Consider the following 24,257-nt stretch of genomic DNA (forward strand, 5'->3'; position numbering starts at 1 on the left):
AGTCATCGTCATAAAATCGGGAATGTTAAAGTTTCCCTTCTTCCCGTGTGCTGTTCCAGAGTGAAGCGATAGAGAACTATTGTGAATGATACTCGATGAACCCTCTTACAGACACTTATGTGCGCATTTCAGAGCACCCACGCAGACGTAGACTAAAAATTATTAAAAATTATACCACTGAAGCTATAATGTCATATGAAGTATAAAATGAAAGCCACCAATGTCAGCGAACACCACAATAGGCCATATTTCATACGCTGCATGTGTTTTAAAAGTTGCAAACTATTTAATAAAACTGTAATATACACGTGTGCAACAATTTTAAATCGTCAACAAGCCACAGGTATTGCGAAAGCAGCACGAGTTAGCTAGTCCGTCACCCACTCATTCCAGGTGATGACCAGTAGCGGCATGGCTACAGCGCTTTTTGTTTAAATTTGTGACACTGTGTGCAGCTATCAGCGTCCTACCCATAACATCACTAGCAACGCACCGCCCTCCCACTTAACTACGACGTATTAAGCATGACATCAGAGACCACGCCCTCGTTAAATATGATGTAATTCACAATTCAAGATGCCACAGAGCTTTCTTTGGAATTGTGATACCCATTAAAACGAAACCGTGAATCATTTCCCAGTACTTTACGGGCCATTAAAGAGAAACTGCCAAACACAGCGTAGCGCCTGAGCTAAAGTCAGAAATACCTGTGCGATCTGACTTTTGTGCCATGTTCAAAAGTGATCGATTATTCACCACACATTGTGTAATGGATGTAATTTACGATATTTCTGTGCCAAAAATATGTAGGTACACACAAGAACTCATTCACAGATGCCGCGGTGGCCGAGCGCTTCTAGGCGCTTCAGTCCGGAACCGCGCGGCTGCTACGGTCGCAGGTTCGAATCCTGCCTCGGGCATGGACGTAGTGATGCCCTTGGGTTAGTTAGGTTTAAGTAGTTCTAAGTTCTAGGGGACTGATGACGTCAGATGTTAAGCCCCATAGTTCTCAGAGCCATTTGAACCATTTTTCTCATTCACAGATAACACACACACACACACACACACACACACACACACACACACACACAGAGAGAGAGAGAGAGAGAGAGAGAGAGAGAGATACACACGCGCGCACACACACACACACACATCCGTACGTACTTAAACATCGCTCGTGGTCGGAAGTATCCAACTGAATTGTATTATTTGTCACAACACATGAATGAGTTGATTTAAAGGACAAGTTGACCGTAGAAATTATTTATTTTAAAACTGCATTGTAGCTATGGGACATTTTGAAGTAGTACTGCAAAAGCTAAAAGAATAAAACAATGAAGCACGGAGCGTATATATACAACTGCACAAATGTATCTCGCAGGCAGCATTACATTACAAAAACGGTGAAACTAATCCATCTTCAGCACATGTCAGACAATACAATTTTCTGACGTATATACTTGCCATCGTCAAAACTAAGCCTTTTTCACTGCAGAAATACAATAACATCTAACGATTGCGAAGCTCTGTACGTGGCAAAATGATGTAAATTCCGTGAAGTGTTAGCAGTGGTAACATCCTTCGCATAAACCGCTACAAATAATGTTCTGACGCACTGTTTACATGTGAACTACGGCCGTCGGTGCCAAAAATACATTCGCAAGTCAAACAAGTTGTGCACTTATCAGGGATAGTACCTTCCGGTGACAACATCTTGTTACATCTTTCGACAACATACAGTTTTCTATGTGATGATATGTATAATCGTAAGGTGCTAGAGAATAAGATAGGTTTGTAACAGAGTAGCGTAAATATACAAATGTTATCTATTCAAAAAGTCTCACACAGACTTCGGTACTCATACAGAACATATCAACAGAAACGTTACATTTTACTTTGTTTGTGTGTATATTGCAGCAAACCTCAACGCCACATTGCCCATAAACTCTTCCGGGTACTGGGAGGCATTTCACCGTCTGACTGGTAACAACCCTTTTACATCCTCTTGCACGACAATCACTCACTCTGCAACAACGTAAGCAAAGTCAACCACTCCGCACTCCCTGACACCTTTACCATCCCAGATGACCCCCACTGCGATTACTCCTTATTCCCGACAGTCTATAAGCGTACCAACACCTCCGTCTCGCCCCTCGTGCCTAGCTTCCAGTACCACACAGACAGAGCTCAATACTCCAGACATTCGACACATACCTCGTAACAAAAGGCAACACTGCAGTCATGATTGCATAACCTACAGATACTCGAAGTAATGCTCCCTTTCCTTCCTAGAAATCCGAGCCACCCTTTATAATCCAACACGCAGGTTTCTGTACTGAACCTCTCGAATCCTTCTCTTCCTAAATCCTTATAAACTTCCCTCTGGCACCTCCCCCTACCGTCCCTTCAGCCTCACCTCAGTGTTCAGCAACGTTTCGAGTCTAGCATATCCGTACACCGATCTGCAACAACACCCACTCATTCCTATCAATGTGTCTTCCCATCCCAATTTCTCCTACACTGACCAGTTCCTGTATTTTACTCATTTCCTATCCCACCAAATCAACAATCGTAAATTAGTTATTTTTGTCTCCCTTGATCTCGAAAAAGCATATGACCTGGAGTCCTCCTAAGCGCTTCCAAGCAATTACGTCCACCTTACCCCATTCTTTCTCCCTAACTGCCCGTCTCATGTCACCATCAACAACACCAACTCTCCTATCTTCCATCCCACTGCAGGTGTGTGCCAAGGATCCATACTCTCTCCTCTCTGCACATTCCCTATACCATCTCCTCCCATACATCTCCTCCAGTATACCGATGACATTGCCTTCCTCGCCCCCTACCCTGCTCTCCAGAAATCACAACAATCTCTCCAGCTCCATCTCAATCAGCTCACTTCCTAGTGCAACCAGCGGCTCTTCGGAGTCAACCCAACCAAAACCGGGTCATTAATTATAGGCTGAACCACTGACAGCTTCTGCCTCCATAACTTTTACCCAACCATCTACAAACGACCTATCCAGCTAACTAACACGCTAAAATACCTTGGACTAACACGAGATGACCAACTAAAATGGAAGCTCCATCCATTAACCATTCAACAGATAACCCACAATAGACTAAAATTACTAGAACTACTGACTGGCTGAACATGGATACTACTCCCACTCACAGTCCTCCACACCTGTAATTCAAAATGTTCAAATGTGTGTGAAATCTTATAGGACTTAACAGCTAAGGTCATCAGTCCCTAAGCTTACACACTACTTAACCTAAATGATCCTAAGGACAAACACACACACCCATGCCCGAGGGAGGACTCGAACCCATAATTCCTTGATCTGATCCACCCTCTGTTATGGCTTGGACCGATGCTCTTACCTTCTTTTATCACACCGTCCACATCATTGAATGCCACGCACTCTGCAGATCTGCTAACTCTCCCCCACCTGAATCCTCTACCAGCTTATAAAATTAGCAATCCTACTCTTCCATGTTCCATGTATGTTCTGCATTATTCGTAAACTCGACACTACCCACCACCTAATTTCTTCCCTACTCACTGATCCTGGTACTCTGCCACATCTCCACACTCAACACATCCTCTCCCAACAAAATTTTAATTGCCTTCCCTTACAAGAATACTCATAGTTCGCATAATAGCACCACTGATGGAACATGCAGCGTTTATGGACGTACTTAGTTCGCTCTATGTACCATGCATTAAAGAAACCAAAATATGTAAAAATTTGTTCTATAATATTACGAAACACACACTGGCACTACTACTGATCTAACGTACAGCTTAAAGAGCGATCCTCGAGAAGAATCTTTGATCTTTATACCAAACAAAACAATGTTATTCTTACATCTAAATTTGTCAGAAACTAGTCTTTAGCTACTTCTGGCAGTATTCGCGTACCACGTTTTCAAGTGCACTATGATCTTGACATACCTGAACTTCGAGGTGGCAGAAAAGTTAGGTGCCCTCTCCAAAACTGAAATCTCACGCCACCCAGCTGCATGCTGGTCAGATTGCAAGGAGGCTCTACTGCGACTAGCACCTACAGCAACTGAAGAATAACGTCACAAAACTTGTCACCCTCTGACAAGTAGTACAACTGAGAGGTCAAACGTCACCAGCAGGTAGAGGACAGCTATTCCTGATGTCGGCACGCGTGATAATTGTTGCCTTATCTGCTGACAAAGGCAGCACTAAGGATGTCCTTACTCACAAGCATTACACTCAAAAGATGCAGGACATGCTAGAGGAAGATTCATAAAAGTAGATCGATAGTGCCCCACCAAAAGGTAGAGAATAAAGTCTAGGCATTTCTCAAGAACTCCAACACAATCATCTCTTTGGCCACTGGTGTGCACACTCAGGTGCAATCCGTGTATGGTGTGGCCCATGGAGGGAAGGGATATAGGACAGCCTTGCACCCCCGTGAAGTCCGTTTGTGGGCACACGTGATAAAGGCGACATGTGTGATCGCCGGAATATTACGTCCACTAGGCACTATGATCCAGCAGTATATCCTTGGACCGTTTTATGGGTAAATATTAACATGTGCATCGCCTAAACGGCTGTGAATTTGATGACTTTCACTAGCATGTGAGCAAGACAATATTATTTGTTTTGACATCCACAAAAACGTTTTCCTCCATAGTCTGCAAACCAGAGGAATGAGACACTTAATACTGACCATGTTTTAAGATACCTCGGAACTCCAGTTACACATGGAGCACAGTAAGTATGCCTGCTTAAATGGTTCTGGAATCGCGGTAATTTACCCAATAGTGTCTTGGCGATAAGTGGAATACCATTCGCAAACTCACCATGCTTAGTATTGATTCTCGAAAGTAGTTTCCTTTCAGTCATCACTCTTCTCATACATATGACGCAACCCATCATGAATTTCTCCCCTGTGCCAATCTTTTCATCTCAGAGTGGCACTTGCAAGCTACAACCACAATTATTTGCCGGATGTAATCCAATTTCTATCTTCCTCTACAGTTTTTACCCTCTACAGCTTCCTCTAGTACCACGAAAGTTATTCCCTGTTGTCTTAAGAGACATCCTACCATCTTATCCCTTCTGTTTGTCAGTGTTTTCCACACACTCCTTTCCTCGACAATCGTGCAGAGAATCTCCCCGTTATTCCCTGCTGTCTTAAGAGACATCCTATCATCTTATCCGTTCTTCTTGTCAGTATTTTCCACATATTCCTTTCCTCGGCAATCCTACAGAAAACCTCCTCATTCGTTATCATATTAGTCGATCCTATTTTCAACATTCTTCTGTAACACCACATCTCAAATGCTTAGATTCTCTTCCGTTCTGGCATCCCACAGAAGGTTTACACAGGGTAGTTAACCAGCATCTACCAGTTTAGGTATTTCAGCGTTTTTCTCAAACACAGTTGTGATCATTCGTGCCGCCCTCAGTTACTTACGCTAGACAAAAAGTATAGGGCTCCCACAAAGATGAGCACAATATTTGGATGGATCAGACAACTATAATAAGTCTCACTTGAAAATTGAGTGCGTTGTCTAGCATCCTACTTGCAAACCGAAGACAAATAATTGTTCTACGTACGACTGAGCTTATGTAATCATTCCATCTTACACTGCCACAAACTGTTACACCCACATCACTGTATCAAGAGACCCATTCCAACTGTGACCCATTAATATCAAATGGTGCAAACGGCTCTGAGCACTATGGGACTTAACATCTGAGGTCATCAGTGCCCTAGAACTTATAACTACTTAAACCTAACCAACCTAAGGAGATCACACACATCCACGCTCGAGGCAGGATTCGAACCTGAGACCGTAGCAGTCACGCGGTTCCGGACTGAAGCGCCTAGAACAGCTCGGCCACCGCGGCCGGCTCCCATTAATATCGTAAGCATAGAGATACTAAGCCTTCAGGTCTTGTAAAGTGCACAGTTTTACGCTCCTGAACATTTAGAGCAGGTTTCCAATATTTGCGATGCTTTAAAATATTATAAAGCCCTGACTGAGTATTTGACAAACCTTTTTTTCCGATAGTACATTGTTAGAGATAGCAGCATCATCTGCAGAAAGTCTGAGGTTATTATCAACATTACCTGCCAAGTAATTAAAACAACACCAACGATCCAGCACACTTCCATGGAATGTATGGAAAACACTTTCACATCTGTTGATAAATCTCCACTGAGGTTGTCCCTGTCAACAAATGATCAAATCAGTCGCAAATTTCGTTATATGTGGTCGTCCCTGTGGTACTGAGTGAAACGCTTTTGGGAAGTCTGAAAGTACTGTATCCTCTTGATTCCGTTGATCCATGGCTTTCCGAAGGCTGTGTGAGAAAAGCGCGAGATGACTTTCTCGTGACGAGTGTTTTGGAAATCGGTGTTGGTTGTCGTGGAGGAGGCCGTTGGGCTCAGAATTTGCTTTAAGATTCTACAACAAATGTAGCTCAGTGATACTGAACGACAGTTTTGTGGACCACTTCCACTGTTGCTCTTGTAGACAACGGTGAATGTCCTTTATTCCAGCGGGGTACAGTATGTTATGTGATAAGTCAGTCACAAATTCTCTAAGAACTCTAATAGGGTTTCCATCGAACTCCGATACCTTGTTCAGTTTTAGTCATTTCACGTGTTCTGGTGAGAGTATCATCTACATCAATATTTCTCTTCCTTCCATTGGTGAGAAAATTAAAATGAGACCGTACCATGGCTTCTCCATTGTTACAGGAACTTTTTGCTTTGTTACCTTCACTTTCAGTTCCTGTATCACTCACAAGTATCTGAACACTAACTTTTGTGCCACAGATAGCCTTTACATGCAACCTAATGCATTTCATTTAACTACTCTCTGTCTCAAATCCTATGCTTCTTATTATACCTATTGTGCGGTAGTCGCTGTTTGTTTGAAGTATCTTTACAGAGGCTACATGCCATGGGTGGTCCCTCCCATTATTAACTTTTCTACCAGGTACACACACCAATGGGCCAGGACATTGTGACCATGTACCTAACAGTAGCCAGTATGCCCATCTTTGGTATGAATAGCAGAGGTGACCCATCGTGGCATGGAACCAATGAGACCTTGGTAGGTCGCTGGAGGGAGTTGGCACCACATCTGCGCACACACAGGTCACCTGATTCCCGTAAACTCCAGGGAGGGCGGCGGGGGGGGGGGGGGGGGGGGGGGTGAGTTCTGATGCCACAGTCAATCACATCCCAGACGTGTTCGGTAGGTTTCCACTCTGGCTAGTTCTGGGAGTCACTGTGTTCCTTGAACCATTCAGTCACACTCCTGCCGTTGTGACATGACGCATTATCTTGTTGAAAAATACCACTGCCACTGGGAAGGGGTGTACATGGTCTGCAACCAGTATACGGTTTTCCTTGCCCATCATGTTGTCTTGAACGAACTCAACTGGACCCACGGATGCCCACTTGAACGATTTTCAGAGCATAGCAGAGCCATTGCGTTTAAAGAGCTGTTCTCCTGGAAGACTACTTCGCACCCTCTCATGAAGAAGATATCAGAATTGATCAGACCGGTCAACGTTCAGTGCTGATGGTCACATACCCATTTCGGCTGTAGCTGCTGATACTGTGGTGCTCACATTGACACATGAATGGGTCGTCGGCTGCGGAGACCCAACATTAGGAATGTTCGGTGCACTGTGTGTTCAGACACTCTTGTACTCTGTCCGGCATTGAAGTTTAATGTTTGTACTGCCACAGTTCTCCCCCTGTCCTGTTTTACCAGTGTGCCTAGCCTACAAAGTCCAATATCTGTAATGAGTGGCCGCCCGCTATGGTGGTCGAGCGGTTCTAGGCGCTTCAGTCCAGAACCGCACTGCTGCTGCGGTCGCAGGTTCGAATCCTGTCTCGGGCATGGATGTGTGTGCTGTCCTTAGGTTAGTTAGGTTTAAGTAGTTCTAAGTCTAGGGGACTGATGACCTCAGATGTTAAGTCCCATAGTGCTCAGAGCCTTTTTTTTCATTTTTTTTTTTTTTTTTTTTGTAATGAGTGGTGGCCGCCCAACCCCACAAAGGCTGGATGAGGTTTCACCTAGCCTTCGCCACGTATTGAAGACACTCACCAGAGCACTTTTCAAATAGCCAACAAGTCGTGCAGTGTCTGAAGTGCTCGTGCTGAGCTCCCAGTCAAACTCAGATAGATTGTGTGCCTTCTCCATTCTACACACGGTCAACAAGCTCACTTATACCACATGCACCATGTGTGTGTCTGACTGGCAGTCATTGCTTGCCAGGTGAAGCTGCTATCACCTGAACAGGTCTATAGCGATGTTAGATCGGTGGTCATAATGTTCTGTCGAGCCACTGTATCTATCTAGTACCTAATCAACAATTTTTTCGAAATTCAGCCACATTTCTTCTATATGCTACTGTCCATACCTAAGTTTTTCGAGATCTCTTAGTTGCACTATCCTGTTTGGAATAATAGTCTCTACAACTGCTTCATACTCAGTGATACCTGATTCATCGTGGACATACAGGAAGTGACCAGATCTGTTTGTTAGCATAAGATGTAATGTATACTTCCACCATGAGTGGGTGTTTAAATTATCTACTCTAAGTAATTTTCATATTAACCATAACAATACCAAGGGAGAGGGGTGTACCTAATGCATCCCATTACATGTATTGTAAGCCCATCAGATAGCTTATATTTCAAAATTTTTGGCAGAAATATTTATTGTTTTCGATGTGGTCTTCTTCCTGATTCCATAAATATTTTAAATTTTTCAGTGAAACGTATCCAAAAATTTATTCTTAGTAGCAGAGTGACTTTACACAATTAATGTCATATTCTCTATTTTCAGATTCAGCACTATACTTACACATCACTATCTCTTTAAAAAGTTGTTAATATAAGAACAATAAAAACTGTTAATATAAGTGCACAACAATTAACAAATTTCGTTTTCAGATTGAGTATAAATAAACCGACTCCCCTCGTTGGTAATACAGCTTACTCAAAACCCTTTGGTAATGACAGGGTTAATTATTTAATAATCTTGGATCCACTGTCACACTGTCGACTTACTGCACTGTAATCATCCTGATCACATCTGAGATGGCTGAAGTATCCTTCAGTGATGACAGAATGATTGGGGAACACACATTCTAGTGACCTGAAATTTATTTTAAATTCACTGACTACACATTGGGATGTCTGGTGGTCAGTACTGGGTACCAAATATATGTTAATGCCGATTCATAAGACTGAATTTTGTCCAAACAGTCTCACACGCAGCTTCAATCTCTGTTTCAAAGGATTAGCACCCCTTGTCTGCTTCAAACAATACACAATGTCCGTTGGTCACTATTCGATCCTTTGGATAAAACATTAGATTTACTCTAGAAATCGCACTGATTTAATTTTAGACTTTGGCCAGATAGTTTTCGACAGAATTCCTAACTTTATGACTTTGTAGAAAATATAACTCAGATACACTTAAAAAACGGAACTGGTCCAATATTAATGATCTGAGGCTTTGAGGAACTCTGCCCTCTCTATACTGTCATTTTTTATTATTTAACGATTCACAGATTCATTAAGTGTCAGTGTCCTTTTCATCACAGTTTTCTATATTCGTACGTGGACAATTTAACTTTAATTACTGAGAGGGAATTCCTTTTGCACCTTATAAAATACTATATTTCGAATATGTTTTAAGTGGTTGTGAGTAAAACACTTATATTAATGATGTAAATGGTGTATAATATACTTTTACATACCTCATATAAGTAGAAAGGTTCCTCTGAAGTCACACGATAATCTTGCAATGGGATATCATCACAACATTCACCAGAATTAATTTGCATATCAATTTGTTCAACAATTATTATAAAAGACCTGAGCTGCCCATTGATATAATCAGGCATGCCCCACTCCACCAACATGCTGCTGTCAGTCGCATTAATTATTCTCAGGTTTACTGGTGGGGTGGAAGCTGAAAAATAGAAAGAATTAAAAACAAAAATTTGATTTAGTGGGTATATTTGACAGAAATTCAATAACAGAGAATGGCAAACTGAATATATCTGTTCTAAAGAATTGAAATGTAGTAGAAAATTAAGAAACAGATTGTACAAAATGAAGTCAGAGTGTTACAAAAGAGAAAATTCTGTTGAAGATTACTAACTGCAGGTTGCAGAAAACCATTCTAACTTTAAATATAGTTACCAAAAAGGTTAATGATTGCAGCACCGAAAATTTTCTTTAAATGGGATACGCAATGCTCATGAAGGCTGGCAAGAGACAATTCAATTTGAGACATCTGTGTGCAATGCTCAGACATCTAGGGCAGTTGCATTGCGATCTCATTTCAAGGTATTTAATGAAGATCATACAGTTCAAATCAGTATGTATCGCTGAACTGGTTAAACAGCCAAAGGAACATTAAAACCTTGATAGCCTACAACAATTTAGTGGACTATAACAGAGTATTCAAGAGTAATTACCAAGAGTCCAAAAATTCTAAGCTGTAATTCATACCGTCAGAGTTAAATAGAAGGCACATTTTGATTGACACAAGTATCCTAAAGAACCAGTCATGCCGGTCGGAGTGGCCGTGCGGTTCTAGGCGCTACAGTCTGGAGCCGAGCGACCGCTACGGTAGCAGGTTCGAATCCTACCTCGGGCATGGATGTGTGTGATGTCTTTAGGTTAGTTAGGTTTAATTAGTTCTAAGTTCTAGGTGACTGATGACCTCAACAGTTAAGTCGTATAGTGCTCAGAGCCATTTGAACCATTTGAACCAGTCATTGAGTTTTGCAATTCATATGTTATATTAACAACAACTACGATCAACTGAAGAGAGCAGATGGACAGTCCGCAGTACAAGCGGTTCGAGCCCAGTAGATCGTCTGGGTGTTTATTTTATGAGTCCCTAACAAGGGAACCTCCCCATCGCACCCCCCTCCAATTTAGTTATAAAATGGCACAGTGGATAGGCCTTGAAAAACTGAACACAGATCAATCGAGAAAACAGGAAGAAGTTGTGCGGAACTATGAAAAAATAAGCAAAATATACAAACTGAGTAGTCCATGTGCAAGACAGGCAACATCAAGGAGAACGTGAGCTCAGTAGTGCCATGGTCCCGTGGCTAGCGTGAGTAGCTGCCGAACGAGAGGTTCAAATCAGTGATACAAAGTGCTTCTCACCAAACATCTGTCATGCTCGCAGCCAAAACAGTGTGAAAACTATGCACAGTAGTACTACCAGTTTTTTTTAATTAACTTTTCTTCCATTATTTGTACTATACTGGCTAGGAAACAAGCATTACTTAGTGGAAAGTGCCAACTACTCATTATTATTATTATATATTTTTTAAATGATTTCCTTTATTTTGTGCCTATAAAATTCTATTGATTACTCACACTCTCCTTTCTGCTTCTTTTATGTAATATGACAAAATTTTCTCTCTTCTTCAATTTAGGTATATTCTGTAGTATATGTAAAAAAGTTTCTTCCATTTCTGCTCCACGTATCATGGTGACGTTTCCCTCATACTGTCCCACTTAACAGTGTAACTAGAGGAAGAGATCCAACCACGATACACAATGTGCCTGTGGCATCACAAGTGCATCACATACAGAAACATAAACTCAAAATCAATTCATCGATGCCAAATATAAACTGTTATGTCTGTCCTGCAATGTCTACCCCCTCAAAAAAAAAAAAAAAAAAAAAAAAAAAAAAAAAAAACACGAAAAATGGCCATGTAAAAGGGTTTAAGGAACAACAATAAGAGAAAGAGGAAAATATAAAAACGAAAACATATAAAATGACAGTAATATTAACCGACAATAGGAATATAATAGGTTAATAGAATAAAATGTCTTTTCTTAAATGTATCCTTGTTAATAGATTAAATAAATATATATGGTTACAAAAAAAAGGTTCAAGTCTTCCCTCGATTGAAAAGTTTAATTTTTTTATTTTCAGTTTATGTGACAAACTCTTATGTTTTCATCACTTTTTTGGGAGTGATTATCACATCCACAAGAAAACCTAAATCGGGCAAGGTAGAAGAATCTTTTTACCCATTCGCCAAGTGTACAAGTTAGGTGGGTCGACAACATATTGCTGTCATGTGAAGCACATGCCGTCACCAGTGTCGTATAGAATATATCAGATGTGATTTCCTGTGGAGGAATCGGTTGACCTATGATCTTGCGATCAAATGTTTTCGGTTCCCATTGGAGAGGCACGTCCTTTCGTCTACTAATCGCACGGTTTTGCGGTGCGGTCGCAAAACACAGACACTAAACTTATTACAGTGATCAGAGACAATTGCAAAAATAAACTTTTCACTCTAGGGAAGACTTGAACCAAGGACCTCTCGTTCGGCAGCTGCTCACGCTAACCACGGGACCACGGCACTACTGGGCTCACATACTCCTTGATGTTGCCTATCTTGCGCATGGACTACTCAGTTTCTATATTTTGCTTATTTTTTCATAGTTCCACACAACTTCTTCCTGTTTTCTCGATTGATCTGTGTTCAGTTTTTCAAGACCTATCCACTGTGCCAACTCATAACTAAATCTGAGGGGGGTGCGATGGGGAGGTTCCCTTTAAAGTAGAAGCGAGCTACTTATATAATAATTTTGTAGTTAGATAGTAAATTTGCCTCATGTTTGCGTCGTGTAGTTTCACAGTGTGTTTAGGATGTATAGGAACTGCGAATGCTGTGTTCGGATGCGAGCTGAGTTCATGACTGTTCACTCACGGCTCGGGGCAGCGTTGATGTCGGCCACACGGGTTGTTACTGCTGGAAATGGGCACCACTGGGGGGGGGGGGGGATATGGGGGGAGATACAAGTGACGGCCGTTATATCTGACGTGTCACCAAATTGGTCCACTGCTGTGGTCGACCTCGTTACTGCTCACCTGTGATTTAATGGGTGGTCGTTTGTAGGTGTAGCAGGTATGTAAAGATTTTCTGGAGGATCGGTCGAAAGGCCTCCCCACTTTGTCTGCCAAAAAGGTTTACGGTGCTTTCTGCGGCTTCTAAAGACTTTGAGACAGCTACAGCTCTTTCCCTAGTTTCAATTGAAGCCTCTGAGCATGCAAGATCTGGACGCTTTCAGATGGTGGCGTTACTGGGAGTTCGAAATCAAGTCTTAGATGTGTGACAGAACCACGTAGGGACATGGCTGCGAAGGAAGAGAAGAAATCTAGTGAGCACCTGTGCTCATATCGGCAGAGTCATCTCAGATGTAGAATGCGGCCTTCTGGGTCCCATGGAGAGCGCAGGGTGTAGCCAAAGTCAGGCGGTAGATCATGGCGATATTAATGATGTGTGTCGCTGTGGATGAGAAGAGATTCTCTTCAGGTTTCTGGTGGCTGTCTAATGCGGTAACGGCAGCCAGTCTTGCTTACGAAAAGGAATCGGAGCTCAGCACCGGTAGCATCATTGACAGGACCGTTTGTCGACCTATGGCAGAGAGTCGAGAGGAGAGTCTGAAATAAAGGTTCAGGCGGTTTGATGACCATATAGGCTGTTGATTCCTTGACTTACGCCATTGCGTCGAGGGGTGTCCAGATCAGTTTAATAAGACAGGGGTGCATTAGCACAGAAATCAATTACTCGGATAGTGGAGGCTGTGTAGAGTAGATAGGATGGATTTTGAAGTTAGAGAGTATCGGGAAAGTACAAAGGGGGCTTCAGACTCAGTTGGTGCAGGTAAGACACAGGATGACGGTAGATATATGAACGAATGGTGTGATAGTTGTAAACTGTCGTGGCTTTGTCGCAGAAGGAACTGGAGCTTTAAGGTCCTAATAGAAAGCTCTGGAGCTCAGATCGTTAGGAGTTCTGGAAGCTGGCACAGCTAGAAATAATTTCAGCTGAAGTTCTTACAAAGGACGTATTGGTGTTCAGAAAGGACATTAAATTCAGCAGGTAGTCGTGTGTTTCTTGCCATTAGAAATAGTTTCCTTTTAATGAAAATGAAGTCGATAGTTGTTGTGAGTTAGTATGAGAAGAGGTTATACGTAACAGTTCGAATAAATTAATAATTGGTTCCCATTACTCAGACGACCTTGTTGCTGAAATGTTGAAATTAGCATCATTTTCCACACGTACCCTACAGATATAATTATAGCTGGTGCTTACTTAAGTCTTCCCATGGAAATGTTTGCAAGAATACGTGTGTAACGTCCGTAATAGCCACAATACAAAGGCCAAACTTGTGCTAAACGCTTTAAAATAGTTTTGAGCAATTACTTCGGGTGAACTGTTAATGGTTGCGATGATACTCTTGACGTCTTAGCCACAGATAATCCTGACCAAATAGGGAATATGATGAGGGATTCAGGGATTAGTAACCACAGGGTCGTTGTACTGAGACTGAATACCGTAACATCCAAACCCACCAAAAATGAACGTATAATATATCTGTATAAAAATGAGATAAGAATTTGCTTGACACCTTCTTAAGAAATACTATTCATCCTTTCCAAACATTGTACACCAAACATATATGTGATTTTGATTCAGAGAAGTAGTATTAACAGCAGGTGAGGGGCTCGTACGAAAAAAATTTATAAGAAACGGAAGAAGACCCCCCCCCTCGCTACACAAAACATGTTAGAACACCTGCAGAATCAATGGGAAAGGATGCGAAACTCTAAAGAATGCGATGTATGATAGAATCTCTAAATGCAGCACTGACTTCATTGTGAGATGCTTTAAGTAGTGTCCTCGACCAAATCATATTTCGAACCCCAACAGAAAATCAAAAGAGAGCGCGGCAGAATGTACAGCAAGACAGCGGCAAGACACAGTGCAGATCTTCACTGTGCGATAACACAGAGGACAGTTCCCTCGAAACAGAATTACTAAACACATTTTTTTCGAAATTCCTTCACCAACGAAGCCGATGTATACATTCCAGAATTCGAATCAAGACTAGCTCTCAACACGACTAACTTGGAAGTATATATATCCTCGATGTAGCGAAGTAACTAAAATCGCTTATTAAAGACATGCAGTAGAGGTTCTATACCAGTTAGGATACTTTCAGATTGTACTGATGTTATAACTCTATAGGTATCAGCCATATACCACAACTCGCTCGAGATTCGTTATTCACAAGAAGTAATGAGTTCTATCAACAGGGGATTTCAAACTGATTGCATGTTTCTAGATTTCTAGAAAACTTTTGACACAATTTCTTACAAGCAGCTTCTAATCAAATTACGTGCCTATGGAGTATCTCCTTCGTTGTAGCACTGGGTTAGTGATTTCCTGTGAGAGAAGAAACTGTTTATAGTATTTTATGGAAAGTTATCGAGTAAAAGATGTCTGTCCCCAAAATCGTGTTGTAGCCCTTCTGCTGTTCCTGAGTTTATACGAACGGGCTTAGGAGACAATTTCAGTACCTCTCACAGACTGTTTGCCGTCTACTAAACTCACCAAATTGTAAAAACCAATTGCAAAATTATATAGAAAAAGAGATCTGAAGGTTGCGAGAAGCAGCTTTTCACTCTAAACAATAGTGCGGTCCTCTTCATTAGTACGAACAGTTATCCGTTAAATTTCGGCCACTCAATAAATCACACAATTTAAAGGCTGTCATTTCAGCTAAATAACTAGGAATTACAATTAAGAATAACTTAAATTTGTAACCGAACCGACATGTTGTTGAGATATGCGAACCGAAAACAGAGTTTTACTGACAAAACACGTAAATGATGTAAAAAAAAAGAACTGCCTTCTGCTTCCTGTGCTGGAGTACAGCTATGCGGTATGGAGTGCTTATCGGATTTGTCTGACTGGGGACGTCGATGCAGTCGAGGGAAGGTCAGAGCCTTCTTTATTGCCGTGAGAAAGGGGAAGTAGTGACACGGATATTGTACGTGCCTTGCGCTGACCATCATAAGAAAAAGGGGCTCTACTCGTGCCAGCAGGATCTTTTGACGAAATTGTTTTAATTCCACCTACACGGCGAGTGGAATCAGAAGTTGCGTTAAGTGTTCGTATTTCTAAAATACTGTTCGCAATTGGAACAGTCCAGAAGTAGTCTGTGATGATGATTGGTTTGTGGGGCGCTCAACTGCGCGGTCATGAGCGCCCGAAATAGTCTGTAAATGGTTTGATGGACTCTCTGCCGTGTACTGAAGTGTGAATTACAGAGGAGTCATGTAGACGTAGCTGTGGAGCAGTCGCAGGTTCCGTCGGCCGTGTCGCTCAACGAGAGGCCAACCGAGGTGACGAACTGTGACCGACCGACGTGGGGCCGATGGAGCTTCGGAAACCCCACGACGGCAGACTGCTGTCGACAAGACAACAGACCCTCCTGTCACTGTACAGAACACCCCCCCCCCCCCCCCCCGCGGATGACTGAAGAAAAATTTGTATATATCAGATGTGTCATAATTTGCAGCGGAAAGGACCCACTTCCAGGCTCACTAGTTTGAGAGCTGATTTCTAGGTTTTTCCAAGAGCCCATACTTTTGTATATTCCAGAAATAATTGTAGGACCCGGCTGCGCTGAAAGGGTTGATATGAGAGTATGTGGTAGTTGGAATAAAAGGATAATCTTTAAAGTATAACAGGTAAAAGAATTTATTGAAAACATATTCTATTTACGATTCTTGTTTATATACAACAGCCGCGCGGAGTGGCCACGCGGTTTGAGGCGCCATGTCACGGACTGCGTAGCCCCTCCCGTCGGAGTTTCGAGTCCTCCCTCGGGCATGGGTGTGTGTGTGTTGTTCTTAGCATAAGTAAGTTTAAGTAGTGTGTAAGTCTAGATACCGATGACCTCAGCAGTTTGGTCCCTTAGGAATTCACACAGACATTTTATATACAGTATTTTTCATTTTGATATTCAGGATCTATAAGTACAAATTTTTTCAATTTCCTACTCGAGAGCAAGCTATTTATAGTTGACCGTGTGAGAAACAGGACGCTTTGAGTTTGATGCTGCAATATTTTTAAGTTTGTCCTTTTGTGCTTTCCAAACACAATTTCGGCTTCGGTTATGTTATTCGATAGCTGTTTGACGATCATCCTTGTTCCGTTACAGAGTTTCTGTGAGTTTAGATTTCTGACTAGTATGATCGGAGGTCCAATTTTAAGTCGAAGTTAGTGTAATGGCATTTCTTGTACCTGCAAAGCGTTTCTTCGACGTTTACCATCATTTCGATCGATTTGTATGTTTTCATTTCACCGACAATTTTCTTACGAACATTAAAGTCGATATAATCGAAAATATAATTTTTATTTGTTAAAACTGCCCGTTCACATAACCAATCAGACAGGTATAGCTGTCAACAATGTTTGGATAAATTTGGTCGATGAGTCCTTTTTCCGTAATGGCTGTGTTGCAGAAACCACGGTTGAGTTTAATGAGGCCGGTCGTCTTGTCAGTAGGGTACGTGCCTTCGCCTATTTTGTAAAAGCTGTTAAGAAAAATGCGCTGTTGTTTCGCCTTTCGATAGTTAACTCTACGTCTGCTCAATTTTTTCGCTCTTCTTTTTGTTTTCGGCGTTTGGCTTCAGGACTGGCAATATCTTCTACTCTTTGACGTCTCAGCATTGTGGAAAACATAAACCAGATCAACTTTTTACTAAAAAATACACTGAGTACGCTTTACACACTTTATTTGCGGTTTACATTCAGTCACTGTATCACTCTGACTACTCACACCTCAGTGTTTGTTTACATTCGCTCACTGGACCACGTTTCCGGTTCGTCCCTTTGTCACTGATAAGAAACTGGCGTTCGAACCCCCGACGGGTCTTTACCAGTGGGTTTCTCCACCAGTGGCGAATTCCAGAAAGCACCAAAGAAGCATCGAATGGTCCACAATGTTCCAGAACATTCCAAAACACTGGAGAGTGTGAATAAAAACAAAAAGAGACTTGTGAGTCGTCATACACTGACTGAATATCAATAGAAAATAGAGTGTGTGTATTTAATGTATTTGTTCGTTAAAAGTTGATCTGGTACTTTATTTATATTTTAGACAGTGTCCAAACGTAAAATGGGAGGAGATCTTATCAGTTCTGAAGCCGAATGGCGAAAAAGACAGCGAAAAAACGAAACAGACGAAGAGCGCGAAGCACGTTTAATTTAACACCGAACAAGAATGAGCACCGTGAGAAGCAGAGAAACCAAGGAGCGACGAAATGAACGGATCGAAGAATAAAGAATTGCGACACGTCTTATAATAAAAGACTGCGAACTCAAACCAGCCATGAAATATCACCCTACGAGAAGCGCGAACGAGGACCAGTAAACAATACAAACTGACAAATGAAGCATTCCACTACAATCCGACAAAAGAATATAACAAACACATACACGTCATAACCAGAAAAATGGACAACATCTGCCAATTTTGAAGCGCGAAAAAATTCAATAGAGAAACCCCAAAATAATCTTGCATGTATGGAAAAATTCGATTACCACCATCGGAAGCACCTCCGTGTGAATTTTTGCATTACGTGACCGGGGATACTCTAGAACCAAAACACTTTACCAAAACATAAAAGCGTCAATGCCTGCTTCCAGATGACCTTTTTGTCGTGACATAGATCAACACTAACAAAGGTGAAAACGATTATGTTTTTTTTTTTTCATCCAAGACAAATCTATCATAACATGAGATCATTACTGACACTTCGCAACGTAGACCATAAATTTTTGCAAGTATATTTCATCTGAAGTGAAGAAACACAAACTGATCAATGATGCTCATATGTCAGTGGACAAAATCTAGAAGTATTCCAAGATGTACAGAGGATCTTACACAAATTCGGTCAACTGATCCACATATTTAAAACAGTACTAGATGGAATGACTTCTGATGACTGTAAAGTTATAATTCGAGCCGACAAAAGACCGCATAACACTAAAAACACAAGCCGTGACGTAATTGTACAACGAAGAAGCGAAGGACTACAACGCACTGCAGAGACACACCGTTCATACGATGCCCTTCAACAGCCATTAATATTTCTGCACGGAGAGGAGGGACATCATTTTAATGTGAAACAAATCCAACCTGAAACAGGTGTCTAAACAAACAAAAAAGTCACTTCCAAAGAGTTCTATGCTTACCGCTTAGTGATCAGTAACGATGAAACATTCAGCCACATTCTCAATCACTCGCCGTTTATTCCAACAATTCCTGGTAGATATGTATGCAAAAGTAGAAGCGGAACGCATGCTTTACATAAGACTGAATCAGAAGAAACTACCTACGGAAGAATACATCGACCTTCGAGACATAATCATAAATGGTGGAAACATTGATGAAATTTGAAGAATGGTTATGTTACCCTCATCATATATAGGAAGTCCGTGACACATGCACGAAAACACTCAGGACGCCATGACCTACATCAAAAGATATGGACGACCTAACCTCTTCATAACATTCACATGCAACTCGTTGTGTCTAGAAAAACATTTAGGATACGGACAAGCCAGCATGTATCGACACGACATAATAGCCCTAGTTTTCCGACAATAGCAAATAAGATTTATTGAAGTCATCAGAAGACACCACGTCTTTGGAACCGTCAGATGCCGGATGTACACTATCGAATGGCAAAAACTGGGACTGTGTCGCTCACACAATCTTGTACGGATACACGACAGAATTCATCCAACGGATGTCGAGAAAATCATCCAAGTTGAGTATCCCAATCTTCAAGAAGAACCGGAACTGTACGACATAGTAGTGAAAAACATGTTTCACAGACGATGTAGGACATTATACCCAAATTCACCATGTCTAACTGATGGACAATGTAAAAAAAAAAAAAAGTATATCTGGGCGACACACAAACTGGAGTTGATGGTTGTCCCAATACAGAAGATGGAAATCCAAAAATGATGACTTCACAGCAGAATTGCGAATACGAGGCAGGACGAACTGGAAACAGATACTCAATGGGCAGTATCAGGAAGCGCAGTACTTTCCAGAATGTTCCAAGCACATGTGATCGTAGAATACTGCAATTCAGTGAACACCTTCAACTATGTCTGTAAGTATGTGACCAAAGGCAGTATTTGAAATAGCCAAAGACAGCGAACAACGAAACAGATCCTCATGTACCAAATGAGAAGATATGTCAACAGTAACGAAGCAATGTGGTGAATTTTCGGTTTCCCATACAGGAACGCAGGCCAGCTATGCAACATCTCACAAAAGACACCGCCAGAAAAACTGCAAGTGAGCCATATCAGAACACAACATTAACACCTTTTTATCCAACTGTGTCAAAAGGACTGATTCGTGAAAACATTACTGTTCGTCGATGTCCCTAGCTATCATACGTGGAACACAACAAGAGAAACCTTTCAACGATTAAAACAATGGATTCCAGTAGAAGATCATCTAGGAATCATGAAACTGGCACACTAGACCGAGTATACACCATACGACGGCGAACGCTTCAATCTCCGGATGTTGCTACACGAAATAGAGGGACCAACAAGTTTTGCAGATCTCAAGACTATTGACGGTTACCTATGCCTCACGTACAGAGAAGCAAGCCAATACCTAGGACTGCCGGAAAACGACAACCATTGGGCATTAACATCACCAGAAGCCTCACTCACAGCCTCAGCTCATCAAATGAGAGACTTATTCGCCATAATTCTGACAGTACGTAACCCACTGAATCCAAAGCAGCTATGGGACTCCTTCAAGGAGAGTATGAGTGGTGACGTACTGTACCAAATCCGACAAGCTCACAGTGAACTGAGCGTCGAATTCAACGATGTCATCATCAGTAAAACACTGATTCGCCTACAGGATAGATGTTTAGCAATAAACAGCCAGATCGTGGAAGAACTTGGGATGCAAGCAGTACGAAAAGATGCTATCAATATGATAAACTTCGAAATTAAAAAGGAAAAAGCTACAACATCTACGAACCACTTCAGTACATTGCCCGGGACAAACGTCTGCCGGCCGGGGTGGCCGAGCGTTTCTAGGCGCTACAGTCTGGAACCGCGAGACCGCTACGGTCGCAGGTTTGAATCCTGCCTCGGACATGGATGTGTGTGATGTCCTTAGGTTGGTTAGGTTTAAGTAGTTCTAAGTTATAGGGGACTGATGACCTTAGAAGTAAAGTCCCATAGTGCTCAGAGCCATTTGAACCATTTGACAAACGTCTCCTCAATGAGACTCAAAAGGAACGTTGCAACGTTGTCATGGGCCGGATGGACAATAGCACTGGCGGAATTGTGTACTGGACGCACCAGCCGGCACCGGGAAAGTGTCTCTAATAAATCTGTTGTTGGCGGAGATACGTACATCGCACTTGCACTGTCATCATCCGACACTGCAGCCCTACAACTAACGCTGAATATAGCCGAGGGGCAATTCCCGGTATGTAAAATCCAGGGTGTATACTTGGACAAGGAAAAAGAGTCCCGGATTTTTCCCGGATGTCCCGGTTAAAAATACAGTTTCTCCCGGGTGAAAATACACTTTTTTCGTGTTAAGTGACAGTATACTTTCCCTCTGTACTGTAAAACTTATGACTTATTTGAATGGCTATGGTTTTATACAGCGGCTTAGGATATCCCACCGCTTTAGAAAACGAAACTTAGGGGAAAAACACGCTTTGGAAAGTTCTTTGATGTGTGGCAACATGTACGATGCATATTTTCATATTACGAAAGTATAAATTCGCATTCCACAAAACACCGCATGTTACTCTCCAAAGAAATGAAATCGAAATTGCGATGCGCTTTTGTCAGCCAGTCATAGCTCATATCACCTGATCTCGCCAGCCTATGACAGCGGATATTCAGAGAGTAGGACGCGTGATGTAGTCAGCCAATAGCAACACCATTGTTAAGTAGCGCGAACACACAAATAGTAAAAGTTAATATACATAGTGCTGCTACAAGAAAAGAAAAGCTTTAATATATAGTATTGGTCTCTAAGATTAGTAGGCTGCAAGAGAAGCTAAGGTTTCACATGTAATGTTGATCTTTTTTGCACGTTTTACACTTTAAGATACATCACACAAATGTGCCAGTAAAATTTTTAATACCGTCATAAATCTCTGATCTTCTGAGCTCGAAATTCTTCCAAATGGATTGTCATCAAAGAGTTGATTTTTAAATGAAAGTCAAACGCTCTGTGATTTAAGAAATTCATCGTACAATCTCGCACATGGTTTATCTTTAGAAAATGGAAATTTAATTTGAAAATAACCCTTTTCAAACCACAAGTAGCAATATTTGCCCGCGATCTGCCAGAAACAGATTTATTCGAGCAGTTTCTAGGGAGCGGCAGGTAAGAGGCGTCGCCGCGCTTGCGCAGCTGCGATGACGCAGGTGGCCCATATGTGTAAAACATTAAAAGATCTTCCATTATGTCATAAAAGAAACAAGACATCAGAGGATTCTCCAAGAGCGTCGGAATTCGTGAACCATACTGAAATGAATAATTCGCCTTAAAGTGCACATTCGTATGTTCAGATTGCCAACGAAGTAGCCCTCGACTTGATATTAAGCTCTGTAGTATGATTCTCGGGATGTAGATATTCTTGGAGTACTGTATTATCTCATGTTGAGTTCTTTATCATGGCATAATGCCATATGGGCTAGAAGATGAAAACGAGCACCTGAAATGCAGCGAACAGTTGAAACTAGCCATGTGGTAAGCACTTCGTTTCAAATAAATTGGCCGTCTCAGCGGAAAAGATAGATAAAATCCGAATTTCTTTAGCAAAGCGACAAAAGTAACTTCATTATTGTGCAAAGCGATTAATGCTCTACTGTCAGAAAGGTGGAAACAAAATAAAATCTGAAACTAATAACATATTTTAGCTATCCGTAATTAAGTGAATGTATTTTAATTAACTTGATAGCTCCCAGCCACAGAAATTACTTTGTTTTCATTCGACGTGAGAGATGTAAACGAAGAGAAAACAGCAAAATCACTAAATGTAAACACGGATCACGTGGAGACTACCCTCACCCCCCCCCCCCCCCCACTAACTCAGACTCCTCTACGCATCAGTCCCCGATCTACGATATTTCGAACCGAGGCAATAGTAGACGGTGATGGGCCCCCCCCCTCCCTCTCCACCACGCCCCCTCCATCGAGCGTTTGGCATAGAACGCCAAAAATTAAAAAAAATAAGGCTTTTAAAAAATATGTTCATTTTGTAGCGCACATCTTTCCGAAGAGTCTGATGCATAAAACATATAACTTCGAGGAAATGTAAGACGTGCTGTTTGGTCGTAAGTGCACCAAAGTGCAGTGTCATGCCTCGTCACACAGCATTCTTCTACCGCACGTCACTGTATTTCTGCCATCGTCCATGGATCCAGCAGGACAGCTGAAATTAAAATGTCATGTGGTATCTCTCCCGCTCCCACCAGTCGGCCGGGTTGACATCCTGCCCTTTTTTAAAAAAAAAAAAAAAAACTCGCAATTAATACTGGATGGGATTATTTGTAACCGGAAGAACAAGAACTCTTCAAAAAATTTGAACTCTTTATTGCCTATTAGCTAATAACTTGCTGTTCTGTGTGACATAAAATTAAATATAGGATATGTAAAACCAGTAGACTAGAGAGAGGCAAGACAGTACACATTTCTTCAATCCTTAGGTCCTAGCGTCTTTTTCTCTCTATCCTGCTACAGCTTTCCATGGCGTGTTTTCATTTCTGCGAAAGAATCTGTTACTTCATCAAAATTTGTCAAACGTTTTGTTACATGAAAAATCGAAATATCGTTGTCTAATACTGAAAAAGCTTTTAATAGAAATAGTACCAACGACTGGTGTTGTTTCTCGATCTGATTACGTCTATTTTTTCACTGTCTGCTACAAAAAAAAAAAAATGAACCGAAACCGGTCATATGAATAAAAAATTTGCAATCAATACGGATTTTAAGTAACATTATAAAATCACTGATTGCTATTATGTCTGTTTTTGCAAAATATCGTCTTTCTGCCTACCAGCTGGACCGCAACAGGAAAAGACCAGTGTTGTATCAAGGAACAGACAGGTGGAGAACACACATGGATACGACATTAGGAAGCTACATAGATTTTGAGGCGATATTCAGAAAAGATATTGCTCTGATGAATAATGCTGACGTTAGTAAATGGTCAAAAAACTGCAAAGGGAATGTGAACAAGAGATAATGGATGGTTACCCCAAAGAAGATTTAAACAAGAACGAGATGGGAACGAAGAACAAGACAAGAGATTAT

The 24,257-nt window shown here is 41.5% G+C and overlaps 1 protein-coding gene across 2 annotated transcripts in view; it reads right to left on the minus strand.

Moving 5' to 3' along the window:
* Positions 1-24,257, minus strand: part of LOC126416700 (phosphatidylinositol phosphatase PTPRQ-like) — a 179,519-nt gene that overhangs the window by 31,358 nt on the left and 123,904 nt on the right. For both annotated transcript variants that reach the window (XM_050084508.1, XM_050084507.1), the window contains one exon: positions 9,779-9,993. In XM_050084508.1, the coding sequence (XP_049940465.1) occupies positions 9,779-9,993 (215 nt within the window). The remainder of the gene's footprint in view (positions 1-9,778; positions 9,994-24,257) is intronic.

Source organism: Schistocerca serialis, chromosome 8, assembly GCF_023864345.2.
Source record: "Schistocerca serialis cubense isolate TAMUIC-IGC-003099 chromosome 8, iqSchSeri2.2, whole genome shotgun sequence".
NCBI classification, from domain to species: Eukaryota; Metazoa; Arthropoda; class Insecta; order Orthoptera; family Acrididae; genus Schistocerca; species Schistocerca serialis.